Source organism: Takifugu flavidus, chromosome 4 (genome assembly GCF_003711565.1).
Source record: "Takifugu flavidus isolate HTHZ2018 chromosome 4, ASM371156v2, whole genome shotgun sequence".
Lineage (NCBI taxonomy): Eukaryota > Metazoa > Chordata > Actinopteri > Tetraodontiformes > Tetraodontidae > Takifugu > Takifugu flavidus.
In genome coordinates, this window is record NC_079523.1 from 7,974,169 (window position 1) to 7,992,543 (window position 18,375).

The 18,375-nt window shown below is 41.6% G+C and overlaps 2 protein-coding genes across 3 annotated transcripts in view; both read left to right on the forward strand.

The window, feature by feature from the left end:
• The first annotated feature begins 6,086 nt into the window (after window positions 1–6,086).
• hrh1 (histamine receptor H1) lies at window positions 6,087–9,992 on the forward strand. 2 transcript variants are annotated; one of them, XM_057029095.1, is made up of 2 exons: window positions 6,087–6,186; window positions 7,646–9,992. In XM_057029095.1, exon 2 carries the CDS (start codon window positions 7,751–7,753, stop codon window positions 9,362–9,364), a length of 1,614 nt encoding a protein of 537 aa, XP_056885075.1. In that variant the 5' UTR covers window positions 6,087–6,186; window positions 7,646–7,750; the 3' UTR covers window positions 9,365–9,992. The 2 variants fall into 2 exon arrangements, with proteins under 2 accessions (XP_056885075.1, XP_056885074.1); XM_057029094.1 differs by lacking the exon at window positions 6,087–6,186 and adding an exon at window positions 6,203–6,586.
• A 675-nt stretch (window positions 9,993–10,667) lies between these two features.
• The window catches only part of atg7 (ATG7 autophagy related 7 homolog (S. cerevisiae)), a 29,336-nt gene continuing 21,628 nt past the window's right edge, over window positions 10,668–18,375 (forward strand). The window contains exons 1-13 of the mRNA XM_057029086.1: window positions 10,668–11,135; window positions 11,833–12,037; window positions 12,237–12,291; window positions 12,847–12,964; window positions 13,067–13,144; window positions 13,249–13,365; window positions 13,874–14,020; window positions 14,157–14,245; window positions 14,638–14,759; window positions 15,163–15,253; window positions 15,396–15,540; window positions 15,843–16,001; window positions 17,300–17,494. Of these exons, the coding sequence (XP_056885066.1) occupies window positions 11,866–12,037; window positions 12,237–12,291; window positions 12,847–12,964; window positions 13,067–13,144; window positions 13,249–13,365; window positions 13,874–14,020; window positions 14,157–14,245; window positions 14,638–14,759; window positions 15,163–15,253; window positions 15,396–15,540; window positions 15,843–16,001; window positions 17,300–17,494 (1,488 nt within the window). The 5' untranslated portion in view covers window positions 10,668–11,135; window positions 11,833–11,865. The remainder of the gene's footprint in view (window positions 11,136–11,832; window positions 12,038–12,236; window positions 12,292–12,846; window positions 12,965–13,066; window positions 13,145–13,248; window positions 13,366–13,873; window positions 14,021–14,156; window positions 14,246–14,637; window positions 14,760–15,162; window positions 15,254–15,395; window positions 15,541–15,842; window positions 16,002–17,299; window positions 17,495–18,375) is intronic.

An 18,375-nucleotide genomic window follows, 5' to 3' on the forward strand; every position in this document is an offset into this window, starting at 1 on the left:
CCCTTCTCTCCCCCCCCCCCCCCCCCCCCCCCACATTCAGTGTCATTGGGTGCTGAAACAACTCCCATACTGTACATGTATGTGTGCTTTCATGTGATCCACTACCTTTTAATGCAATTTTGTGGGGTTTTGTTTTGTTTTTTTACAGGCTGTGTTCATCTTTAACTCCAATAACCTGCGACTGTGGAACAAAGAAAGAAAAGAAAGAGTCCCACCAAAGAATGATCCCTCACACCCGCATTCCTTTTCCCATACAAACATAAGCTTGTTTCTCCATTTTGCCAAATTTGAAACTATATTTGCCAAGCTTTGTTATCTCGGCGGTGCAGAATGTGTCCTCTTTTCTCATCGCCGTCCTTCAGAAACTCTGGCGTGGTTGTTATAGCGGGAGGTTTAACAGGTTACTATCAGTTAAAGAACAAACGCGTGATCAGATGATTGCTGCTTTCTTCCATTTTAACAGGGTCACCAACTCAACCACATCGGTGAACAAACGATACACTTTGACAGAAGAACTGTGGGTCCAGCCCAGGACAACTTTCTTATCTGCAGTAATTTCTGCATCCATGCATCTACTCTCGTATCATATGACTCTTTTGTCATGTGACCTTTAAACGCCCAAAAGAAGCAATGTCCATTCCAGTTTCAGGAAAAGCACCCTGCTCCAAGAAACACTTGAAGTCGGCCATTGTCTACCTCCATTCTTATTGGCTTTCTGGTCCTTCATGTCTCTATTCCTCCTGACATCATTTCCCCCCGTGTCACCGTGTCACTGCACCTCCTCTCGGGGGACTCGTCCTTATCAGCAGTGTGTGACGTGCAGCAGACCACCGAGCTCACCACTGCAGACGAGGCGCTGGAGAGCGCGTCCTGGCCGGCGACGGGTGCGTGACAGCGGATGAGGGTCACTGGCAGGCGAGCGCCGGCGGCGCCATCAAATCAGGGGACACACATTAATCAGTCCACAGTGGCCGAGACGGATGTGCAGCGGATGCTGCGAGAAGCGTCGCTCCTGCATGATGATGAACGGATGAATGTTCTTTACCCAAATGATCCTTCAAAAAGTAGACGCGGATGATTTAGGCTGATTTGTGGCTTTGTTGTTGCCTGAGATTATATATGATTATGTTCCAATCCAGAGACCAGAGTTGGTAATCAGATGGGCCCTAAATTAGAGATTCAAAAAATGTCCTTAAAGAGGGTTTTATTTTTCAGTTAATTGTGGGATGAGGAGACGGAGCCATCTGCAGCAGGTTTAATCCTTTCACAAATGTGCACGGGACATGAAGACAAGCCACGGTGAAACTGCCCGCGGGATTTCACTGCTTGTGTGTGTGTGTGTGTGTGTGTGTGTGTGACCGAAGCACGGCTTTTGTCTGTGTCCAGGGCAGTACATTATTCTTCATTAGAAACAGACGAGTGAATCTGTCTATTCCAGGACTGCCCCTGGGTTCAAGTCAATCTACCACCCAGTCACCCACCCACCTTTACACACAACAAACACACACACACACACACACACACAGAGTTTAATTATTTCATGCATTCAATTAGGCACATCTCCGTGTTTGTGAGGAGGAACCTGAATATTTTAAAGTAGCTTACTTCTATATTTAAAGCCCAGAATATCCCCTGACCATCATCTGAATCCCCCTCAGCCTGCTGGTTTATCCAGGTGAAATTTTGCAAAATGGAAGCATTTAAATGGAATTCCAGGCTGCTCAGACCTGCATGATGAGCCTCTATCACTGGGAGCTGACTGAATATTGCTTACCCACGTCGCTGGCGTTGAACAGCCCGGTGGCTTTCTTGCTTACTCAGGACAGATTATGCATTTTTCCAGCACCGAGCAGTGATAAAAATGTATTTGCAGCTCATTCGTTTTCAGAATGGTCCCCGGCACCGTGATGGCATAGGCAATGACATGTAAATACACCATTTTTCATCCAAAAAATATCATTAGCAATTCTAATTCTTCTAGTAAAAAGATTAAAGTCTGTCTGAAGCTTAACTTTGAAGCTAACAAACACGTATCCGGTGCATTAGTTTGCCTCTGAAGATTTAAGAATTCAGATTTCATCAAAAAAAAGCAGAATTTACTTCCATTTTATTCTTATTAGCATACAGATAGAGAACACAGAGAGAGGGCAGATTATGTAAGTCCTTCACCTCACATGCCTGACTGTGTGACTACAAAATGCCCAAGAGACTGAGGGTTGGAGGAAGGCAGAGGGAGGAGGAGGAGGAGGAGGAGGCGTTGGGGAGCGGAGTAAATTGGAGAAAATTAAGTGGGAGAGGGGTGAGGAGAGGGATTTGAGGGGAGAGAGGAAGAGAGGGGGGTGATGACAGTGTTATAAAAAGGAACGTGAGGATGATGTAGAGGGCGTGTGAAGTGGGCTTCTGTCATCCGAGTTAATGTCGGCCGCCCGCGATGGCAAAAGGACGGACAAAAGCATCTATCAGATGCAGCAGGACCAGCTGACAGAAGGGCTGCAGCCAAGTCAGCTGATCCAGATTGATGACCTCACAGAATGCGCCTGTTTGAGGCAAATATGTTCAGCAATTATCTTTCTTGCTCATTTTGGAAATTGCTGCTTTCAGCCTGCACGTTTTTAATGAAAAGGCCCGTTTGAATGGAGGCAGGAACAGAGCGTCCGCTCCAGCCAGCGCAGCCCTTTTTATCTCCTCAAGTGGTTTCATGTTAAATATAAACTGTCATCAAAGCGACGCGGCTCGTTGCGGAAATTACGAGTCTCTTTATTAAAGAGGCTCGCCTCTTGCCTCTGCCACAGAGATGCTGGTGCAAGTCTGTCTCGGCAGAGCTGCGAGGATAATGGGTGTTGCTTCAGGACACTCCAGAAGGACACAGTCTTCAGGCTCCAACGGATCCCCTGAAATGCGGTTGGGATCGTTGTACGAGCGACCGGTCGAGGCAAAAAACAAGACTTTCATCTTAATCACAGTTTGGGACAAAAGGAAATGAAAATCTCTGGTTCTTTGATGGAAACCTGACAATAAATATATCAGGAAGAAAGAGGGACGGATTTAGAACCAGAAGCCGAAGGTCTGTTTGACTTTTATATGAAGTCGGGGAGAGAAAATTTCAATTAATCCCTCAAAGAATTAATTACTTTTTTTCTCATTTCGTTTAAGAGCAACTGAAAACGCTGAAGTTTGATCAGGTGAAATAAAGGGCAAAAGTGGGAAAGTTAATCAGTTTTAAACGCATTTATTCATTCATCCACCAAAAAAAGATTTAAAACGTCTTTTTATTGTTCTCTTGGAAAAGTGATAAAAACTCAAACAGATTTTTGTTACAAAACTTAAATAAAAATTTCACATATGCAACATATAAATAGTTAATGTGAATTTTCATATAAAAGTGCCGTTTTAAAGTAACGATATCATTGTTAGGATTAGGAATAGGTTCATGGTTTGTTTATTCAGGCTTCGACGCCACAATCTTCCTCAAACATCATCGCACAGTGAATTAAGAAAAACGCTGTTTTTATTCAGAAGAACTTTAACTGTAAGATCTTTAAGGTGAAACTGTACAGACATTTTATATTTACACAAAGGAGTGAATGGAAATGTCAAAGATAAAAGTGGATTGTATTTTCTTATGCCCACACTTTTGCTTACTTAAGATCAAACAGCATCCCAAAACAGTCAGCAGTCCGGCCGGACTCGCAATATCACACACTGGAGGCCGGTGTGATTCTTCACAGGGTAACAGACGTCATTCATACAGATCCATACATTCAGAATGTGATTCACAGCGTCTCCTGCTGTCCAGCATCCGTCTGTTCATTCGAGGCAGAGTTCTAATTGACATAAATAAAGGACACAAGGTCACCTGAAACTCACACATGATACTTTATGTCTCAGAGATACGATTTCCCAATCTGCTGATAGTTTTCTGGAATGCTGATGCTGACATGTTTACATAAATTATTGACGCAAAATGACCATTTGAACCAACATTTGAATCAAGTTATATTATAAGAAACATAAAAGTCTCGTTTTCACCTGATGAATGAAGCTCAGCCAGATTACAGATTTAGTTCCGGTGGGTGTTCATTAAGATTAATGAGGGAGCTCTGATTTATCGAACGACATACTGCAATAAACACAATCGCCAGCAGGTGTCGCTGTTTATTCACGTATGTGATTTTCGATGACTGTCGCAATACTTAAAATAATTTAAAGACGTACAGCTGTATGTATCAGCCGGAATTCTAACTCTATTACTTAAAAAAACAACACATAATTTGAATTTGCTGTCTTCCGACCTCAGTAGTCACAGCTTGGCTCTTTCTAAAACTAAGATGCCTTTTCAACTGCACCTTTTTTTTCTTTTTCAGAGTTCAATGTCAACAAAGCATTATAAGGGCATTACTCCAGAAGTTTCTTACTTGACCTTTATGCTTATCCATAATCACACTCAAAATAATTGAAAAAAAGCAGCTGTTCAAACCCCCGTCCTTAGTGTTTTACAGTGAATCAACAAAACCGACCACAGCAGCTCTCCACCCCTGAGAGCTTCACAAACAAAAACACAGCAAATGCTGCCTGGACGCCACTGTAGTGCAGAGGAGGCTTTGCTTTCACATCCATCCTTTTATAAGGTGCAGGGGTGCCGTTTGAAATGAATCCCGACCTCTTCCGTTAATAAAGGTGGGCAGAGCCACAAAGGATCAACAAGCACTCAGACTCCCACAAATCAGTGAAAGTCAACTAAAAAAAAAAACCACACAGGTTCTGCAATATTACTCAGTGACGCAGCTGGAATTATAACTGACCCTAACACCAACCTTGTTCTTCCAATTTATTTTTGTCAGACAATAAAGAACAAAAACAAAGTTGAAGGAATCAACATAGTGCCTAAAGTCAGTTTTGACAGAGCAGCTGTCAAAGAGGCGTCGTTCATCAGTCATCACATAATTTAATGGGATCCCATCTTTATTTTGGTTCTGCACTGATGTGGTGTTTAGACCCCCCTAGTGGTGATGTATAGCAATAGCACATCTGTTCCAACATCAGCATACTGATCTGAAATGATTCATTATCTGTCTGAAAGCTCATCAGCTGTGCGTATTACAAAACATTCACCATGATGGGGATGGATCTCATCTGATTAACTGGAGAGGACAACCTGAGGATGGTTTATGCATTAAAACTCAAAATACTTCTTGACTTTCTCATGTGTCGGTGCAGTCGAATCAAATCACCCAACTGGCCAGAGCTCAGTTCAGTCAAACGTTCTTTTCATGATGGGTCAAACATCAGAAGAGACTCGAGAGGGTGAGCAGATCATCGCAACCATCACCCCCCTGCGGCTGTGAGATGTGCTCACGTTTGAGGATGTGACGGAGCTCTCGGGACGACTCCGGCCTCCAGTCAGTAGAATATCTGAATACACGGTTAAATGTCAGGTGGGGTTCACGCTTGCATCCCACATTATTCATTCTGGAGACATTAGCAGGGTTTGCACTGTTGAAGAAACCGGCTTGTGCGTGTAAATATAGGAAGAACGCAGTGCAGGAAAGCCAGCAGGAACTGAGAGATCATGTAAAAGTTCAGCAAACACCTCCTTGATGTCAGTGACATTTAACACTGATGGTGGGTGGAGATGGAGCGGCAACACTGGCGAGACAAACAGACCAGAGCCACTTCAAATGAGATGCAGAAGACACTTGAGAGCAAAGCATCTTCAAGTTGCATTAATGAAACGGCCCCTGATGAAGAGGAGACTCGACAAGTAGTCACTGGGGTGATCATAAGTCAGAAAAAATGAAAGTAAAAACTTTAAAGTTAACCTAAATCTGGTCCATATATGGTCCCATGTGTGTGTGTGTGTGTGTGTGTGTGTGTGTGTGTGTGTGTAAAAGTCTTTACTCTAAATACGGATTTGCTGTATTTATTGTCACCTAATCTTAATCTCTAATGCCTTTTTGTGTTGTGACGTCACCTGTCGTGAGGGTGCGGGCAAATCAAATGAATGAATGAATCAATTAATGCACACCAGGTATGGAGATAAACAGAGAGGGAGAGAGGGAGGGAGAGAGGGAGAGAGGGAGGGAGAGAGGGGATCCTCGCCACTCATCGGTCTTCTTTCACTCGTTTCAAAAACCTGCATTAAAGGCTGGAATTAAACGGACCCCCGGAACCTTCCTTCAAATGAAGGTACTGTATCTGCAGATTTCTAAACCGCGCATAACATCAGACAAATGACGGAACTTTTTGGCTTTTTGCGTGCCAGTTCTCTGCGGCAGTGTAACAGGTGGTGTTTTAGCGTTCACCACGCTTCCCTCCATCCACGCACGTTCGCTGCTGTGGAATCAAGTGAGAGCCACGTTCGTCATTGGCGATAATCGCACTGATTGATTGGTTCCGTTGCTTTTGCGGCGCGTCTCGCGTAATCTTGTCACCGGTTCAGACATGAGAAAGGAGGTCTGTAAATATTTGTGTCGCGGGGGCAGGTGGCGTCCAAGAAGATCTAAACAGAAGGAGGAAAAATGTTCTCAACAAAAAATATTTATGGAAGTTAAAGATGATTCAAAGCAACTGAAGGACCTTCGATGAAGTAAGGGTCATTGAACGCCGCATGAATGTAACGTCATTTGAATTTGTCCTTCACTTGACTGAGATATTGTGCATTTTAATCATTTTTGAATCATATGCAGTACTGACATAAGGTGAAATATAGAAATATACATGAATTTTGGTGTTGACAATATTGTATATAATCATTGAAGACATGAGAGCTGAGATGAGCAAACATTTTCTGATATTTCCACTTATATGAATGTCCGCACGTCAGTGAAGGAGAATGAGTCACAGTCTGATCTATCATTCCTGTGCTTTATTCCAAAACAATGACCTCTTTACTTGCTTGTGTTTTGATCCTCCTCCAGACTGTGTCATCAATTAGTGCCCAGACCGATTTAGTCCAAAGAGAAATTTAAATCAACATTGTGTTTGATGAGTCAAGAAATAAAATAATGAATAGAACTTCTGACCTTCTTTTAAGGGAATAACTGGTATAATTTTCTTTAACGCTGCCTGCATAGTTGTCAACATTGAAAATTTGTGCAAGAGAATGTTCCAAAATATAATTCAAATGCTGTGTCATAAAACCATATTCATAATCTGTTTCTGTGCGGCAGCAGCATTTCATTTCCTCCTGACACCAGTCAAAAGCCTTTGCTAAGCGCTTCTCAGGGTTTGCCACCTCTCCTGGTGTCAAAAAAGCCAGCTGGGCAGCGAAAAACAGGGATAAAGAATTATAGGGTTTCACCCTGAAGACTCTAAGTCTACATCTGAAACACTGATGTGCAAGATTTGACATCATAACATGATTAGGAGGAAGCATGCCGACTGTATATTAAATAATAGATGATGACCAGACACAGTGTGGTTTGACATGATGTCTGTGGCTGTTTACCACAACAGGGAGTTTTCTTTACAACAGGACCAGTAAAGTCCACAGGAGATGGTGGGAAACCTTACTTTATTGTTCAGATGAAGAGATAACAGGAAACGCAGACAGTTACACACACATTTGCTGGCATGATTTAATTAGCTGTAGCTGATTAGGGAAGGTCTGGGTAAATTGATCATGAAGCTTATTTATGTTTTCCAGGAAGATGTGTAACCTACAGCCAGATCCAAATCGTCTGTACTAACAAGGCGCGTTGCACAGCCGTTGTCGTGATGTGACTGCATAAAAAAGGGGACTCGCAGCGTGATGGAGTCGGGTCCGTCTCCCTCCGCCGGGCCTCTTCGCCTCAGCACCAGGGGCAGTGAGGCTAACTGGAGCATCGTGGTACACACTGCCTCGCTGAAATCCAACCACACCCCGACCTTCCCTTCCCACCTTCACACCGGCCTTCTTGCCGTCTCTCTGGGGCTCCTGTCGCTCGTCACAGTGATAATGAACATGCTCGTTCTTTACGCCGTGAAGAAAGAGAAGAGCCTCCACACGGTCGGGAACCTCTACATCGTCAGTCTGTCTGTGGCAGACCTGATTGTTGGGACCACAGTCATGCCTCTCAACCTGTTGTATTTGTTGGAGGAAGAATGGAAGCTGGGCCGCACCATTTGCCAGTTCTGGCTGATTATGGACTACGTGGCTAGTACGGCCTCGATTTTCAGCTTGTTTATCCTGTGTTTGGACCGTTACCGCTCTGTCAGACAGCCACTCAAGTACCTGAAATATCGAACGTGGGGGAGAGCCAGCGCGATGATCGCGGGAGCCTGGCTGCTGTCCATGTTGTGGATCATACCTATATTAGGCTGGAGGTTGTTCACACACGTCGACCTGAAACCTGAAGAAGAGAACAAGTGCGACACAGATTTCCGCTTTGTTACCTGGTTTAAGGTCGTCACGGCCGTCTTCAACTTCTACATGCCCTCGGTTCTGATGCTGTGGTTTTACAGGCACATCTACTTGACGGTGAGGCAACATCTCAAAGACAGAGGGAGAATCATTCACCCCACCAATTCATTTGAGGAAAACGAGAATGAACACAACGCTCACACGCCTGTTAGCGAGCATAAATCATCCAAAAAAGATTGCAATGTTACGAGGGAACTCTCTAAGGAGCAACATCCAACTGACCCACAAACAAATCCGAGCAGCGATGGAGATAAAACCAAGAAAGTGTCATCCAGGTCTCACAGAAAAATTGGCGTAAAAGGTCAGCAAACGTCACTTCTTGCTATCAAAGAGAGACACAGACTGGTGCGGAAAGTCAAAGGCTGCTCCTTGACTCCTGAGGAGAAGCCGCAAACTGTAATGCGCTCAGCTGGGAATCATCAATCAATCACAGACAGACCTCAGGCCCCTTTAGATGATTATCACGTCAGCGGGCCAAAGTTGGCCAGTGGCATCTGTGACCTCACTCGTGTGTCAGACATGCAGAAGAAGACTTGTGCGCTTTCCAAAATTCACACTGTGCCCTGGACTGAGGAGGAGGAAGCTGACCCTTTTAAGCCAGCTTATGCAAAGTCTCTGAGGCAGACTTGGCAAAAGTTTATTGGCCAATCGCGCCACCGCGTCCAAAGCCTCAAGATCCACAAAGAGCACAAGGCGGCCAAGCAGCTGGGCTTCATCATCTCGGCCTTCTTTTTGTGTTGGATACCCTACTTCATCACTTTCATGGTCATGGCGTTCTGCAGAGAGTGTGTGCACCATGAGCTTCACATGTTTACCATATGGCTTGGATACATCAATTCCACTCTCAACCCATTTATATACCCACTGTGCAACGGGAACTTCAAACGAGTGTTTAAAAAGTTTTTGAGGATTCCTTGTTGCAAGGTGGAGAAAAGGAGGGAACCGTCTCGAATGACCGTCTGACACCTTTGCAAATCTGTGCTTTAAATTGTAAATTTAGTTTTCTGCCTTGTTTGACATTCAGCAGCAGACAGCAATAAGGTATGATTTCAATTTTATGCTAATCATGATAAAATATGTAAAAGGCCAGTTTGATGTGCAAGCTCAAGTTATTCCACCAGCTTTAAAGACACAATAGAAATATACAAGGTTTGTATTTTGTAAATCTTTTGTTGCTACCATGTAAAATGAAGAAAAAAACTCCACAAAAAACATGCAGCATTAGCAGAACAACTCGACACCTATCAACACCTGTATCTATAGTCACACTTGGAAAATGTGAGATATGGCTAAATTCTAAAGCTTCTAAAAAAGAGGGTTGCCTGGCAACCACCTTTTAAATTTTTTCCTGGAGCAGCTGTTGCAACTATGAATCACCAGATATCAACCTCATGGGCACCTGTGAATTTTAAGTGCATGAAAATAATTTTAATTCATTAAAAAGACTACATAATGTGGATATTTACAAAAAAAAGACAAAGCAAGAAGGTAAAATGGACCAATAACTCAGTAAATATTTTTATACGAATCACACGTGGCATATATTCAGTGTTCGAATGCGTTTATGTTGAATAAACCATATTTTTCCCAATTGATTGGCTCATTGCTGTCTTTTTGTAGGTAGTGCTGTGTAATTTATTGGTAAAATAATAGTATTATTATTTCATAACCATGTACCCTGAACGAAGATGGGGTCAAGAGTCACTTGAAGAAAAGAAGACCTTTATTGCCAAGTACGTTTTTACACATACAAGGAATTTGACTTGGTGTTTGTTGCATGCATGGCAGACAAAAAAACCCCAATAATACAGTAAAATAAGAATAAAGATACGGATATATAAAAAATAAGCATATTTACAATATAATAAGCATATTTAAAATCCACTTTGCAGCAAAGGGAGAGGCATCTGGACTCAAGCAGGAAAAAGTAGCATTAGGAGGAAGCAAGCAAGCACAAATCTGCTGTCATGTTTGCCAACAACTGTTAATAAGGTATTTACAAATGTTTGTATGCTGTTTAAGTATTTGATGCATGTGCCTTGAGAGATAAAAAAAATTATTGGAGTAATGTCTTTTTATCTGTCTCATAATTATTCTAATAGTATTCATGTTTGCCTTACAGACCATGAACATTTCCGTTCTTTCCGTTTTTGTCGTTTCAAATAGGTGTGTCGATACTTCATTCATTATTGCACACACATCGGAATTGTTGCGCCCTAAATCTCTTTCACTAGTCGCTTCCCCGCGAGCACTTGATTTTGAGACGATCCCTAACTGGTTGTCACATATTCCGGTGGGCAAATGTTTCTCATTCCTGTCTTAACACGACTTCGGTGAAAATTAGCAATTCATTTTATGCTTACATTTTCGTACTTTTGGAGTAATTAAAAAATAACATACCGTTAATCTGATTAAATGTATTGACATGATTAACTTGGTATAACATTTTGTTGGCTTGCACCTGCAGCTGATTCTCGTCAATTCTTCTTACTCCGATATGAAAAGAAACGGCGCGTATAAGTTTTTATCCGTCTTCTCTTGCTTTATCGTTTGTGCGTTCTTGTTTATATTTTGGTTCTTCATCTTTTACTCGATGGTTCATGCTCCATAAGGCAGAAAAGCTCGGATTCTTACTAAAACAGCTAAGCTAACAGGCTAACTACCCACAATGCATTGCTGTATTGACAAATCTTTCGATCACATGACCAACTTTGCCAGGAAGTAAGCATTTCTGGTAAGTAACGAAGCTCAGCTTGTCATATTTTTAAGAATGTATCTATTTAACGTTGCCGCTGTTTATCATTGAGAAATGTTATTTTGCTTGACAGGATTTCCAAAAAATTTGAACAGTTGAAGTTCACCGAGCTTTGACTGGAATGTATGCTAATACAGAGCAAATCGGGTGTTTAAATACTAAAGAGTAGCGTCACAAGCAGAGATTGCAGCTACATTAATTTTCCCAAAACTTTATAAACGACGCTTAAAAGCTAAGGGTAACAGATGTTTCTGCTTTTAAAAGAAATCTAAAATAGTTGTAATGCCAAATAGTTGGGTCTGCATATTTATTCAATTCAAGCATTCTGTTAAGTGATAAACCATAAAGCCCACAGAAATGTCAAAAAATATAACTGTATGTATTGGTCCCATGATGATAAGATAATCAAAATAAAATGAAGTTGTTCCTTTGACTTGAAGGCATATTAATAGAACATTGGAAGAGAGGTCCTTGAAATATTAAACATCAAATTATGTTGTGGATCCTTATTAATTGTTGTACAAATATGCAATAATAATAGTAACTTTCTATTCTAATAATAATACTTGCAACTGTTATTTTTGTAGAGATTACAGGTTGATTATTACTATACTCTATATATTAGTATACTATATTTTCTGTCCCTTGAGGAATTAATTCGATTTTTTTTTTTTAGTCTGGATTTGTGCAACCTGTTAGTAAAGTTTCGATGGCATCTGACACCAATGAGGCATCGTCCTCCGCTGCAGACCTGAAGCTGCAGTTTGCACCCTTCAGCAGTGCTCTGGAGGCAGGATTCTGGCATCAGCTTACGCAGAAGAAACTTAATGACTACAGACTGGATGAGAGCCCCAAGTGTATTAAAGGTTATTATTATAATGGTGAGTGTTTTGACCCTTCAGGTGCTGTATTGTTGTCTCACCTTTTGGGGTGTTTTTTAAATAGAGTTTTATACAGTTTTATAGCAAATAAGAGATATTTGAAGATGTGTATAAACCTCACATTGATATGAATATATGTTGTTATTTAGGATTTTTATCGCAAAAATTAATTTGTTCTGTTGTTCTTCCTGTCCTGTAGGTGATCCACTTGGTTTGCCCACTCGCCTGACATTAGAGTTTAGTGCTTTTGAAGTGTAAGTATGAAATTGTTCATGTAAAGGCTCCTATTGTAGACACTATTGTTCAGAAGGGAACCAATCTGAAAGCTGTATTTAATGTTTCACTAAGATGTTGGAGAGTTTTTTCATACCAAGAAGCCATTGGAACTAGACTTAATACAAGAAGAAGAAATATTATTTTCAAATATTCTAAAAATGAGTAATAATGTCCTCCTGTGACTCTGTCAGTGACAGATTTACACATGCAGAATGTGAATTCATTAAATGAGATGTAGCAAAAGCTCTAAAACATGAGCTGTTTTATTTAAATCAAAAGCAAGGACATCTTGCATAGAAGAGAAGATACATTCTGCAAATCCTCAGACTCCACAAAGCAAGGTGACAATACCACAGTGAGTGCATGTGAATGTGGAGCCAAAGCAGACAAGACAGCTGTTGCATTGTCCAACCATTAACAATTGCAGTTTAGTGATTGAATAAGAAATATGTCGTGACTCTCAATGTGTATAACTTGTACTTATTCATCACACAAAAGAAGTCTGTTCAGATCTGCATTCCTTTTACCATTAGGGACGGTCCGACTCCAGCTCACTGCTGTCCAGTTACTGGAACACTTTTCAACACCAATACACTCGATGCCTTTAAGACTACCGATAAGAAGGCTCTGCTGGAGAAAGAAGCCAAAGAGGTGATGGAGATCAGTGGGAATTTTCTCTCTCCTGTAATTTCACTTCTGTTTTTAATCAGTTGAGCAGCTTTTGACCTGAGATTTTCACCTCTTGCGTTGTAGATATGGGATGCCATACAGTCTGGGAGTGCAATTAACGACCCCTCCATCCTCTGCAGATTTATCCTACTGACCTTTGCTGTGTGTAACCTTTTAAAGATTTACATAATAATATCCTTATATCAGACTGCCCTTTCATCCCTGATGTTTCTTTTGCCATTTTCTTAAACCGATATGTGTTTCAGGATTTGAAAAAATACCATTTCTACTACTGGTTCTGCTTCCCTGCACTTTGTTTCCCTGAAGGAATTAAGATTGTCCAACCTGCAGCTGTTCTTGAGCAAGTCTTCTCAGCAAAACAGGTAGTGTCCTGCTACTTAAATGGCTGTTTGGGTAACAAAAAGAGGATATACGTAGGTGTTACTTCCTCATCTGTTGCAATGTTTGCATTTTCTTGTCAAACTCAGAATTCTGTACATGTTTTACATTTAAAAAGATCTCCGAGTCACTGCATTTGACCTTATCTATTGATTTATTTGTAATTTGATGTTTTCTCTTGCTGTCAATCAATTCATTTACCTTACTGGCTCATAATTTTTGGCCTTTCAGACTTCAGCACTGATAAAGATACAGGTTGAATGATTAAAACACCTGTCAGATCTAAAAAACATAGAACTTCGTTATATGTTCATATCATAATTTTCAGGAAATATGCAGATGGTTGTGCTCAGCACTGCAAATATCAGATGACCTGAGTCCTACTGTTTTTTTCCACTCTGAACTGGAATATTTGCCTACAGCCACTGTGGCCTAGCTCCCAGACACCTCTCAGACACATAATGGTTGTTGTTTATTGTTCCATTTTGTCAGATTGCAGCTCTGCAGCAGGCATACGATGAACTGTGCGTGAAAAGAGGGACCACTGCTGTTCCATATTTCCTCATGAAGTACACAGCTGACACAGTGCAGGTGGCTCCGCTCGCAGACTGGGATGCATTCGTCACAGATACCAAGAAGGTACCAAAGCTGTTGTTTGTGATTTCATGATTGTTGTTGAAAAAATATTCTTTGTTCATTCATTCGCGCTTTTGTGAGTTTCATGAGCTCAGCCATCGGGTGGGATTTAGTTGTGACAAATACCTGCTTTCTTCAGGTCACCATAGGAGTCTATGATCCGTGTACTTTATCTCAACACCCAGGCTGGCCCCTGAGAAATCTCCTGGTCCTCTTAGCAAACCGATGGTAAGCGCAACTTTCGCAACTTACTCAGAAAATCTCTTTTGGAACGGCCTCCTGTTTCTGAACATCGGGTAACGGTCCATATTTAACCGTGTTAAAAGATCTCTGCAGCTCTCATGTTGAAGATGAATAAAACCCCTTGTTGCTTAGCAACAGTGGCATTGTAGAGTTGACTTGAGATTGTGATGAGCTTGATGCATGTTTCTCAGCTGTAGCACAAAGAACTGCTTATTTACTGTACAAAGCTCTTTGCTTTCTGATAAACTGTAAATAGTTTGTGATGGACTCATCACACATATGGAATTGTAAATGTGACCATGTACTGTTTTGCCTTTTGTGTGTGTGTGTGTGTGTGTGTGTGTGTGTGTGTGTGTGTGTGTGTGTGTGTGTGTCAGGGGTTCAAAGTTAGACATAGTGGAGGTGCTATGTTTCAGGGACCGAACTCTGCAGGGGAACCGCTCCATTCAGCACAGTCTGATCTTTCACATCAAACTTCCAGAACTTCCACTCAACTCTGGTAAATTATGATATTTTCTTCAGTCCTTTTGATGTATGAAGGAATGCATGGCATATATACACACCAAAAATATTAACGCTCTGCGTGTGTGTGCGTATGTCCACACTTCTGCAGCTTATTGTGTTTGAGGAGATCCCCATGGGCCAGAAAAATATTTATCTTTAGTTCTGTGTGACCTTCTTTAGTCTCTTTCTTAAGAGGATAAAATGTTGTGTTTACATCGGTCTATTTTTTCAGTGGTCAATCCTATTTAGAATGTGGGCAGAGGACACTGATCTAAACAAATGAACAGTAATGTATTATTCTGTGATAATACATTTAATTTTCATCTGCTACCAAACACTGAAAGAAGCTTTACCTAATAGTAGCCATACTAATCATTTTTATTTATTTTACTTATCAGCATGTCCTAAAAGTGTTGGCTGGGAGAAGAACTCTAAGGGGGCCATGGGACCCAGGATGGTCAACCTGAGTGAATGCATGGATCCTAAGAGGTACAGAGTAGAATAAATGCATGCTCATGGGCTGATCATGGCTGCATTAGCCTGTAGCTCAGAAGAAGGAATGTAATTTGATCTAAATTTCATCCAGATAAATTTGGTCAGTCGGTAATTTGTTGTCTTGATTTTCGTGCAGGCTTGCAGAGTCATCTGTGGACCTGAATCTGAAGTTAATGCGCTGGAGGCTGGTTCCCACTCTGGACCTGGAGAAGGTGGTCAACACAAAGTGTCTTCTCCTTGGGGCTGGAACGCTGGGCTGCAATGTAGCCAGGACGCTCATGGTACGACTGGATGGAAGAATGGATGTTTGTAAAAGCTCTTTTATGTAATATGAGTGTTGTTTGCAAGCTCTTCTCGTAAAGGATTAATATTTTACCGTCTGTAACCAGCTCAGTTGTATTACTTTCACACTTACACATAGCATCCAGGCAGTGTGCATATCTGTTCTTTTTTCAGCTAAAATGGTACATTTTGGTAACTTCAGAATATCCCACTTCTTAAGTTAAATATATTTCTATTCCAAATGTCCAAAATTCTTGCCATTTTTGGAGAAAGTAAATATATTTTTGTTTTGTATTTATAGGGCTGGGGAGTCAGACACATCACGTTCGTAGACAATGCAAAGATTTCATATTCCAACCCAGTTCGCCAGCCGCTCTACGAGTTTGAGGACTGTCTCGGAGGAGGGAAATCCAAAGCAATGGCAGCTGTTGAACGACTTAGCAAAATCTTTCCTGGCGTGGTGAGTGTATGAAATTATAATGCTCATGTCCTTCTTGTCTTGAAAGAGATTCCTGTCACCTTGGTTCTTCCAAACATGAGTGTAGCACCTTCGGTGAATAGGATCACCATCAATTTTAAATTAAGGCACCTTAGATGAATTATTTCAACATAAAAACGAACTTTCTCACTGCAGTTGTTGGGGCCTGAGTGAAAAAACCTGACACAAAATAGTCACAACTCCTCCATCTGCTCTATTTTTATCCATGAAGGCATGTTGGGTGCTCTCTGTCGCTTCGATGTTCGTTTCCCATCAAGCTGGGGCATCAGGTGGCAGTCTGAGAGGAGATGGAAAGCTATAGGCACAGTGACCTGCGAGCGCATAAATGTGTCAGCTGAACCAGAGAATGATTCATTCCTGAGCAGATTTCGTGGTGTGCCTGAGAATAAATCAACACTTTCACCACGATGGATCATTCTTTTGTTCCAAATTTAATGGTGTTAGAATTTTATCACAAAATCAGGTCAGAGAGGATTTTGGCTCAATCAGCCACTATAGTCTTTTACTTTTTCCAGTATAACAACTAAGATTGATTTTAGGTCTTTCCTGAGACTGTTAAGGTGCAAATGGAAATTTGAAAATCATTTCTACAGCCTCACAAATCCACAATACTTAGATAAGTGAAGTTTCAAGACTTTGGACTATGAGTTTTGCTCTCAAAATACTTCAAAAAAAGGAAGTACATGTGTTAAATGGGTAAAAAAAACAAAAAACAAACAGCAATGTGCGTCACTAAAAGCTTGTTTCAACATTTGACTCTCCTGTTTTTCGGTATAATATTAGTTTATATGTTTCCATTTGTCTCACAGGTCTGCAGACTGGTTCTCAGTAATGATACTATAATGTCTATAATGTCTAGCAGCTAACAGGCGTTGGGTGCACATCTCTGCTGATTAGTCTATTCCCTGCAGCCTGGGGAGCATCTCCTTTTAAAGGAGCAGGTTACAGCTGTCCTTGTATAACATTGTTGAGATCGTCTCACATGCAGATGAAGCGTCATTATTTATAAATGAAAGCAATTCTTTTTAAATTTGAAACTACTACAGGTTAAAATGAGGTTTAGAAGGACACCAAGAAGAAAGCGGAAACCCCAGATCATTAACCTGCTCATCCTGTGTTGGAATGTTAGCCACACAAGTTAAATAAGCCTTTAGCCCTCCACTGGAACTCCCATGAGGCCTTGTCCTGGCATGAGTATGAATTATAGTAAAAATTATATGATGTTGATTGTAAAATATTTTTTCTCTTGTCCCATGCAGAATGCTGTAGGACACAACATGAGCATCCCCATGCCTGGTCACCCGGTCAGTTTCTCTCAGGCTACGCTGTCGCAGGCACAGGAGGACGTAGAGCAGCTGGAGAAGCTCATCTCAGAGCACGATGTCATCTTCTTACTGATGGACACGCGAGAGAGCCGCTGGCTGCCCACAGTAATTGCTGCCAGCAAGAGGAAGGTAGGATGAAACGGCTGCATATGACGATCCAAGCTGATCTAGAAGGAGTCGGACGATGAGGTGGTGTTGGACAGTTGGTCAGGTTAGGTTCACCGAGTCATCTTAGTCCATTCTTGCGTTCTCAGTCTCAGGTCAATATTAGTATAACAGAGCGCTTTGATTTAGTTTGCTTTCAGTTGCTGTACAACCTTCAGTTTCATCGTTAGAGTTCTGGAACTGGGCAGTCAAGAGCGGTGAATCCGGCCACTTTATTAGGTACACCCTGCTAGTAGAACCTTAGACTCAATTATGCCTTCAGAACTGTAGAACTTAAATCTTTGTGACATACTTAGGACAAGGTGTGGGAAATGTTCCCTAGAGATTTTGGTACATATTGACATGAAAGTTGTTCCCGTTCCACCACATTCTAAAGGGATTCAATTGGATTGAGAACTGGTGATCTGGAGTACAGTGAACTCATCACCATGTTGCAGAAACCAGTTTGAGATGATCTGAGCTTTGTGACATGGTGTAATATCCTGCTGGAGGTAGCCACCAGAAGATGGGTACAACTGTGGTCATGGAGGGAGGGACCTGGTCAGCAGCAACACTCAGGTAGGCTGTGGCGTTTAAATGATGCTCACTTGGTCCTGAGGGGCCCAATGTGTGCCAAGGAAATGTTCCCCACACCACACACCCCCATCAGCAGCCTAAACTATCGATACAAGGCAGGGTGGGTCAGGTCATTTATGCCAAATTCTGCCCTGACTATCTAAGTGTTGCAGCTGAAATGGAGAGGCGAACTAGGCAACGTTTTTCCAATTTTCTATAGTCCAATTTTGGTTATTCTGTGCAATTATAGACTTTCTTTCCTGTTCTTAGCTGACATAAGCAGCCTTCTG